Genomic DNA, 10,144 nt, shown 5'->3' with positions numbered 1-10,144 from the left:
TTTCCATAATGTTTCATTGCTTCCTTTTTTATAGGAATGTTTTCTTCGAACACTAAATAATTTCTGGAAATACATAATAGATATTCATTGATGATCCTTAGATGACGGCCTTTAGTTTTCCTACAATATGTTGCTGGCCTCTTCTGGGCAAAATGATAAACTGCAGCCATGATATTTACACAAACAGCTTTATTTCAAGCATTTTCTGTATTTATCTATATCTATGCATCTATAGAAAGCTATCATGCATGAACAATTCAAATATACACATAATTATCTAATAATTCACTGGCTTTACCAGAGCTGGCATGCTAGATTCTTGTTGTAGTACCACGTCACTGTGTATCCACTGAAGTGAAATGGTTTTTAGGCCTTTTTCTCGATGAACTGTCAGTTTGGATTGCGTGTACACAGTCCGAGCTGGTGTGTCTCATCTCTTCTGGAGGTAGTGTATGAGGACTTTCTCTGAGCTCAGAATGTGACTGGGTCTTTTGAAGTCCAGCGACTGCAGTTTCTGGATGCCTACGTACACACACATGCAAGCACACACAAAAAGGGAGGTGTTTAAACTGCCATGTCAACCAGACTTTATTATATTTATGCACATCAGTACACTCTTTTTCAAGAATATAGCAACAATGAAACTTTTTACAGTACATTTGATTATAAACCAACTTGAAGTGTAAGTCGTTTAAATCAGCTTTTTTATACCTCTACAGTAACAGTTTCTGAAGTGTGTAAAATGTGTTGCATAATGATAGAAATTCATTGGAATAAATGAACTTATTACTGCTTCTGAGTACAGTAAATTATTACCGTTCACATTAAGACTTCTGTTTCAATGTTCTTAGTTTCTCAGTCCAGAAATAAAAAGCCACGATCATGGGAGTTGCCATAATGAAACTATTTGTTTTCAGGTTACTCTGGATAAGTTTAGAAAGGCCCTGTAGGTTTTTGTCTCATGGTAGCCTGGCCTTCAGATTCCCTGCACCAGCAACCGTGGGTGTGATATTTCATAAAGAGTTTGAACTTTGCACACAGCCTCTGGAGGACAAATGGTGTCACTGCCTCTATGGATGCCCTTTTCAGGTTGTGCTGCTCTCTTCAAACAGGAAAGAGCTGCGTCTAGACTGAAGAAAAAACAACCCAAACTTAAAAACCTTTATTTTCACGGGTTTACATTTAGGCTACTGTCTGTGTGTATAAATGGACTGATTCTTATATAGTGCTTTTCTACTCTACCTGAGCACTCAGAGCACTTTTATACAACTTGCCTTATTCACACCCATTCATACAAGTGTTTTTTCTGTGCTCTTTCTATCTAACATTCACATACATTCATACTCCAAGATCGGAGAACAACGTGGGGTTTGTATTTTGTCCAAAGATGTTTGGCCTGCAGACTGGACCAAACCAACAACCTGCTGATTAGCAGAAGACCTGCTACAGTGACCCAGTGTGTGCAGGTGTGTCTGTGTGTGTGCATGCACAGGTGTGAGAGTTTGTATGTTTGTGCTTTAACTTCAAGGTTGACTCTTTATGACATTTTGTTTTGTTGTTTTTGCTATAAGACATTGTAGACCTTCCACCATCCATCACATTTCTATCACTAATACATTTCAGGGTTGTGGGGGACTGAAGTCTATCCCAGCTGCCATGGGGGTGTAAGGGAGGTACACCTTGGACAGGTCACCTGTCTGTCACAGGGACCTACACACTGTTCTTTTTCTTTTTTTTACAGTAAATTATAAGCCCATTGTAATGAAATATGTTTTATAAATAAAATGGACACTGATACTGGTAAATGGACTGGTTCTTACACATCACTTTTAAATTCTACCTGGGCACTGAGAGTGCTTTATACAACTTGCCTCAGTCATACCCGTTCATCTAAGCACTTTTTTTCTATCCTTTTTCTACACAAGTACTTTCTATCTAGCATTCACACTTCCATGGATGCATCGGAGAGCAACTTGGGCTTAGTTTCTTGACAAGGATATTTGGCATCCAGATCAAATGACCTGAGCCACAGCCAATCCATATTGATGCTGATGCTTTGGAAGCCTGTGTTCTGGCTGTCATGGCCGTCATCTCTTTGCCTCTAGCCTCAGCACAGGTATAGGTAGGTGGATCAGTGAACTATGTATATCTTGCCAGTCAATATGCAATTCAAGTTCTCTGAAATTAAGATACCAATCTGGAGCTGTGGGCCTCAGGAGGAGGAACGCATCAGACCATGGTTAAAGAATTGCCAGAGACTAGCAACGTGGAAGTGGCCACAACAATAATCGGGTAATGAATGTCAGAGTCTCTACGCATTTTTTAAACCACATCCCGATCACCTCTCTGTAGTGCTGTGTGCATGAGCCTGATGTACACGACTTCCATAACTCGAGACGGAATTTCTCATTTAGATGTTACTACATGTGAGAACCAGAAGCTGTAAGAAGAGGAGAGCAAAATAACCAACACACCTGATTTTAAGTAATATAGAAACTGCATAATTTTCATACATCATAATGATGGATGATGGATTGAAATGCCCTGCAGGTATGCTGGTGAAAGCCATTAGAGAGAATCGTAATCCTTGATTTATACCCATGGGCCTTGTGAGACAAAAGGTCAGCAGCAGAAGATTGTATATAGATTTCAGGACACTGAACACTGTAACGAAAGATGATTCACCTGGCCTACATGTGTGGAATGATTTCTACCATTAATGGTTGCAAGCACAAAATTTACTTGTGTGTGCAACCTGTTTTACTTATCACACACAATGACGGATGTTTAGAGAGTAATTTGGGATTCTTTTGCTCAAGGACTCTTACCAGAGTGGAGGAGCAGGGAGTCAAACCATTAACATTCTGAGTATTGTTAGGAGCAGTTTGGTTTGGGTTCAAGGAGGGAGGGAGCATATATTAGCCAGGGGAAACCTACACACAGTAATGCCAACTACAGTTTATTTAACTGGAACTTGAGGCCATTAAATGCTGCAAACTGAGAAGGATAATTTGACAGGAGAATGCTTTACAGTGTACTGACAATAACGTGCTTGCCGAGTTATGGACAGCAAACCGAATACAGCAGAACTATAGAGAGTAGCTCAGCTTGCCTCTTTTGAGTCTGATAGTAGTGTAAGCAATAAATATTGTCTTTCCAGTTTTCCAGCAGGTTCCTGGTCAGTTTCAGTGCCCAGGAAAATATGATTTCACAGGAACTGGGACGATCAACCATTGAGCTAAATACTGTAAAAGAATGTAATGGAGAGTCTAAGAGCAATGGATGGATGCCAATGACGCCGGCATACCACTGTTTAAAAGGTATATATGATCTTGCCGGATAAGACAGTATGGAGTGTTTGTTGCAAAATGTGTTAAACATGATATACTTACTAAAGCTAGCTGACACAGAGCTGCTGGTTAGAATACAGTGGGGCAAAAAAGTATTTAGTCAGCCACCGATTATGCAAGTTCCCCCACTTAAAATGATGACAGAGGTCAGTAATTTGCACCAGAGGTACACGTCAACTGTGAGAGACAGAATGTGAAAAAAAAATCCATGAATCCACATGGTAGGATTTGTAAAGAATTTATTCGTAAATCAGGGTGGAAAATAAGTATTTGGTCAATAACAAAAATACAACTCAATACTTTGTAACATAACCTTTGTTGGCAATAACAGAGGTCAAACGTTTACTATAGGTCTTTACCAGGTTTGCACACACAGTAGCTGGTATTTTGGCCCATTCCTCCATGCAGATCTTCTCGAGAGCAGTGATGTTTTGGGGCTGTCGCCGAGCAACACGGACTTTCAACTCCCGCCACAGATTTTCTATGGGGTTGAGGTCTGGAGACTGGCTAGGCCACTCCAGGACTTTCAAATGCTTCTTACGGAGCCACTCCTTTGTTGCCCGGGCGGTGTGTTTTGGATCATTGTCATGTTGGAAGACCCAGCCTCGTTTCATCTTCAAAGTTCTCACTGATGGAAGGAGGTTTTGGCTCAAAATCTCACGATACATGGCCCCATTCATTCTGTCCTTAACACGGATCAGTCGTCCTGTCCCCTTGGCAGAAAAACAGCCCCATAGCATGATGTTTCCACCCCCATGCTTCACAGTAGGTATGGTGTTCTTGGGATGCAACTCAGTATTCTTCTTCCTCCAAACACGACGAGTTGAGTTTATACCAAAAAGTTCTACTTTGGTTTCATCTGACCACATGACATTCTCCCAATCCTCTGCTGTATCATCCATGTGCTCTCTGGCAAACTTCAGACGGGCCTGGACATGCACTGGCTTCAGCAGCGGAACACGTCTGGCACTGCGGGATTTGATTCCCTGCCGTTGTAGTGTGTTACTGATGGTGACCTTTGTTACTTTGGTCCCAGCTCTCTGCAGGTCATTCACCAGGTCCCCCCGTGTGGTTCTGGGATCTTTGCTCACCGTTCTCATGATCATTTTGACCCCACGGGATGAGATCTTGCGTGGAGCCCCAGATCGAGGGAGATTATCAGTGGTCTTGTATGTCTTCCATTTTCTGATGATTGCTCCCACAGTTGATTTTTTCACACCAAGCTGCTTGCCTATTGTAGATTGACTCTTCCCAGTCTGGTGCAGGTCTACAATACTTTTCCTGGTGTCCTTCCAAAGCTCTTTGGTCTTGGCCATGGCGGAGTTTGGAGTCTGACTGTTTGAGGCTGTGGACAGGTGTCTTTTATACAGATGATGAGTTCAAACAGGTGCCATTCATACAGGTAACGAGTGGGGGACAGAAAAGCTTCTTACAGAAGACGTTACAGGTCTGTGAGAGCCAGAGATTTTCCTTGTTTGAGGTGACCAAATACTTATTTTCCACCCTAATTTACGAATAAATTCTTTACAAATCCTACCATGTGGATTCATGGATTTTTTTTTCACATTCTGTCTCTCACAGTTGAAGTGTACCTCTGGTGCAAATTACTGACCTCTGTCATCATTTTAGGTGGGGGAACTTGCACAATCGGTGGCTGACTAAATACTTTTTTGCCCCACTGTATCTCATCATTTCAGTTCAATTCATTTTCATTTGTTCCAATTTTGAAGAGAAATCTCTTCACAACAGCCAACCAAATGATCAACACTCTCCAGGAGGTCGGCGTATCAATATCCAAGTCTACCATAAAGAGAAGACTGCATGAAGGTAAATACAGAGAGTTCACTGCAAGGTGCAAGCCACTCATAAGCCTCAAGAACAGAAAGGCTATATTCGACTTTGCTAAAAAACAAACAAACAAAAAACATCTAATAAAGCCAGTTCTGGAAAAAACATTCTTGGTACACATGAAACCAAGATCAGCCTCTACCAGAATGATGGCAAGAAAAAAGTTTGGAGAAGGCGTGGAACAGCTCATGATCCAAAGAGAACTACATCATCTGTAAAACATGGCAGAGGCAGCCTGATGGTTTGAGCGTGTATGGCTGTCAGTTGCTCTAGGACACTCGTGTTTATTGATGATGTGACACAGGACAGAAGTGGCTGAATGAATTCGGAGGTGTTCAGAGACATACTGTCTGCTCAAATCCAGCTAAATGCAGTCAAATTGATTGGGTTTCATAATGCAGATGGACAATGAACCAAAACCTACAGCCAAAGCAACCCAGGAGTTTATTAAAGCAAAGAAGTGGAATATTCTTGAATGGCCAAGTCAGTCACCTGATCTTAACCCATTTGAGCATTTCACTTGTTCAAGACTAAACTTCAGACAGAAAGGCCCACAAAGAAAGAGCAACTGAAAGCTGCTGCAGTTGAAAAGGAGGAAACCCAGCATCTGGTGATGTCCATGATTTCAGGACTTCAGGCTGTCATTGCCAGTGAAGGACTTTCAACTAAGTATTAGAAATTAACATTTTATTGTCAGTTATTTAATTTGTCCAATTACTTTTGAGCCCCTGAAATAAAGGGATTGTCTTAAAAATCCTTTAGTACCTCACGTTATTATGCAATCTTTTTGTTCAGCCCACTGAATTAAAGCAAAAAGTTTGCACTTCAACTGCATCTTGGTTGTTTCATTTAGAATTAATTGTGGTAATGTACAGAACCAAAATGATAAAAAAGTTGCCTGTATCCAAATATTTATGGAGCTAACAGTAATAACTGCAGTTAACTCAGAAAGACCAGTTGAAGAAAAAGAGTCAAAATAAATATCACTGGTCATGTAAATAGCAGTACATGATGTTATGTCTGTGAGTAGCTTTTTCCACATGTGACAGACACCGGGGCACATATTTTTTGACATACAAATGCACAAACACACAGACATCCATACACGCAGATGCACATGAATACTCAAAAATAGTAGCATATAGCAATAGTCAGTAATATCAGTAGGATTATTCCAGCTTTTGATGAGCACCATTGACAGTAACTACAGTCAGAGGTCCAGGGAATGAACACGTTTATCTAAATTGATCCTATAACCCACTCAATTTTCTTCCACTAGGCTATCAGAAGTCCACGACAGATTTAGCTCTACTAACGAAACATAAAAAGAGAGAAGCACAGAAGAGCAAAAGAGAGAAGCTCACTGACCACAAGCCCTCACAGACTCACTGGATGGATCACCATACCAAAAGAACTCCTCATTCGACGATCAGTTTATAGACCAAAATGGATTCTAGTCCATAATATCTTCCAGTCTTCAGTAGTCCAATGATGGTGTTTCATGGCCCAGAGAAGCCTCTTTGTCTTATTCTGATGTCTTAGTAATGGCTTTCTTGCTGCATCTCATCCTGTCAAACCTACAGCTCGAAGGCTTCCTTTCACAGTTGAAGCTGAGACTTGCTTACTACGACTACTATTAAGCTGTGAGCTGCCTATCACGCAAGCTGTTAACTCTCAGAAACTTGTCCTCTGGTTCAGTTTTCTGCATAAAGATTACTTAAAGCATAACTTACATATATAGTAGAACTATTATAATATGTCCACTTTATCATAACACTGAATATGGGGGAACTGTCCTCACTGTGAATGCTTACAGGCTGCAGCCTATGAACAAATAAAACTACTTCAGCTGTTCACAGTGGGTCACCACAGCGGGTAGAGCTCCATATTTGATATGGCAGACTTACATGAACTGACAAAAATGTCCCTCCAGACACAATCCTCTCCGGATTTGGATCTCCTCTTTGGAGCTTTTGCTGTTCAGCCAAATGTGTAAACCACTGCACTGTGGTGCTACTACATGAGTGAAATACATGTTGTGTATTTTGGAATGATATTTCATCTTTAGGCTGCTTCTTTGAGGTTACTACTGCAGTGATTTGGCACTATATAGAAAGAACTGAATTTAACTAAATTATCCAAAAATTGATTATGACTGCGGAAGTAAGTTGTAATTCAGCTCTTCACTTTTTTTTTACCTGGTGCTGAGTGGCAAACTTTTGAAGTTGAAGTCTTGAAGCTGTGAAGTTTTGAAGCTCCCATTCTTGAGGGTTTTTTTTTTGTTTGTTTTTTGCCTTTTGCTTTTTTTAATGACTTCATCGACAGCTACATTTTTTCCTCTGTTTTTTTGACCACAACAAAGAATGGGAGGGAATCTCAGTATTTTATTTGTTTCTATAATGGCTGACATCCCATGTAAACATCCCATGGAACATGACCACATGGTAAGTAACACTCTACACTCTCTCTGTAGGATCTACAAAACTTCTTCAGTCATATTCAGTAAGGGCTGACTTAGACTTTATCGTCCTGTGAAGGAACGTTTCTATGGCTTGAATATTAAACTGTTAGAATGCACAGAGGGAGCTTGTCTTTGCTGTTGCAATTTGAAACCAACATGTTGTTTGGATTTCTTCATCACTTGAGGCAGAGGTCCTCCAAATGACTGTGGCTGTGGTGAATGGATGTGGATAATTAATGGATTTAGGCCATCCTGCGACCAATTACTGCACACGCAGCTGAGCACTTTCATCTATTTCAACTCCACTGACAATTTCAGAAAATCTTTCATTTTCTATTTAATCTCTTTATTGTATCATATTAAACTATGACTGTCTGAGACCTGATTTTTTTTTTCATTTTTTACTTATCTATACATGTATCTGTCTATTTATGGCTGCTGTAACACAGGAATTTCCCAGCACGTGAGATAAATTGGGCGTGGGGAGTGGTGGGGGGTAGAGTTGTTGATATTTTTTGGCCCATTGATAAGGCACTTCAAAGTTGGGTTACGTGAATGCAATTTTATTCCATTTTGAATGGAAACAAGTTATTCTCTGTTTATTTTTTGTACTTTTTGGTTTTCTTTTCTGTTATTCTCAAGTTGGTATGAGGAATCCATTTCTTTTTTAGTACCCATTTCACCTACCTCATCTCTTCCTTATATATCCCTTTAGAATAACTTTGCTTAAGGATACTATGTTAATAAGTCTTTCAGAAACAGAATGAGATAAAATCATGCCATACTGTACCTCGGATCACTGCATACCAGCCAAGGAGGCACTGCTTCAAAACACTGTTGTTGTCCTCTGAGACAAACCTCCTGCCATCTGACAACAAAAATTGGAGAAGACACTTTGTGCTAACACTGATCTTCTTACATGTATGATTCTCAGATGTACTGTAAAATAAAAAAGTCAAAGCTAACACAACTAACAGCTGAACTCAAGAGCTTCTACGGGAGATCAAGTGTGTTACTGATATATTTTAATAAACATATGGTTCTGGGGCGCACAAGCGAAATGAGAATTATAGGAAGTGACATGTATAACCAGATTTACTTATTTTAAACAACCCTATCTCAACAAGCTTGAATCATAAGATGTTCTTTTTATTATTCCAAAATACATTGTGAAGATTTGTGTTACAAAATTATACAAAATGTAATGCATATGCAATAACAGTAAACTGAGTGCAGAAAATTGAGACATATTATTAAAAAGTTGGGATGATTGTTTTTTAAAAAGTTTAAATTAGAACTAAAATGAGTTTGACATCCCCGATATAGAGAGAAAACGCGTCTGTGTTGTGGTTAAACTCACGTTTGCCCTTCAAGTACATCATGGACTGAGGGCCCCAGTGGATATTCAGCTGAAGGGGAAATACACAACAAATGTTTCCTGGTAAAATATGTGTTACAGAAAATCAGTGGAACAAGTGAGTGGCTATGAGTTTTACCTTCTGCGCATAACAGTAGTCAACAAACAGGCAGATGACTAAAGTACATGTCCAGATAACTGCCACTTTCGTCATCTGGGAATAAAAAGCAAACAAAAAAAATGTTTGTTGTCCAATATTTTGTATCCTGTACATCAACATGCCAACATTGTAAGAATCAGAAAAGTGTGTTAAGCTTCATATCACTTTATCATGCCGAAGAGCTGAAATTGGCACATGTTGAATGTATGTTGCATATTTTATATACATGTATCTGTAAATAAAATGTTTTCAAAAATCCAAGAATAGGTCAACAAAGTTGTTGCCTTTACTTTAATATAATTCATCCATTCATCCATTCATTAGTGACAAATCAGTAACACAGTAGATTAAAATAATTGTGTCTATTAGTCAAAAACAATGCAACTAGTAAAATAATTGAAATCCAAATATAAAATAATGTAGTAGTTAAAGGCATGAAAAAATGTCATACACACACACACACACACACACACACACACACACACGTGTGTGTGTGTATATGACATTTTCACTAAAAAAATACTAAAAAAGCTGATGAATCTACTTTAAATAGGATGCCCCCAAAGAAGCAAAAAAACCCCCCAAACTAATAAAAAAACAACACACACACACACACACACACACACACACACACACACACACACACACACACACACTTATTTCCACTTACTATATCTGCTGTAGCGATAGCATTCAATCCAGTTGCAGCATGTGTGAGTGTGGGTCAGAAAGATATTCCAGTCTGCTTATATCTCCAATGAAAAGCAGGAGTAACACGTTCGATCCAGCCCCACATGAAGCCTGGCAGGACTCCTGTTTACTAAGAGCTAAAAAACAGACTGACGTCAAGACTGTGAGGTGCAGTGAGGAACATCAATCGTGGATCTGTTATATGAGGTCTATAAGTGGTGTGTTTGTGTGTGAATGTGTAACATTGTCCCAGTGAGTAACAGATATTTTATATGTTT

The 10,144-nt window shown here is 39.5% G+C and overlaps 1 protein-coding gene across 1 annotated transcript; it reads right to left on the bottom strand.

Moving 5' to 3' along the window:
• Window positions 1-430: 430 nt before the first annotated feature.
• Window positions 431-9,230, bottom strand: LOC308384267 (spexin prohormone 2-like; the record flags this gene model as incomplete). The annotated part of the gene is made up of 4 exons (XM_080862741.1): window positions 431-522; window positions 8,450-8,527; window positions 9,020-9,068; window positions 9,156-9,230. 4 exons carry the CDS (start codon window positions 9,228-9,230, stop codon window positions 431-433), a joined length of 294 nt encoding a protein of 97 aa, XP_080718867.1.
• Between the last annotated feature and the right edge of the window lie 914 nt (window positions 9,231-10,144).

The sequence above is a fragment of the Rhamphochromis sp. 'chilingali' genome (genome assembly GCF_963969265.1).
Source record: "Rhamphochromis sp. 'chilingali' genome assembly, chromosome: 2".
Taxonomy (NCBI): Eukaryota; Metazoa; Chordata; class Actinopteri; order Cichliformes; family Cichlidae; genus Rhamphochromis; species Rhamphochromis sp. 'chilingali'.
Note: the sequence above shows the minus strand (reverse complement) of the source record. Positions and strands in the feature narration are given on the sequence as shown.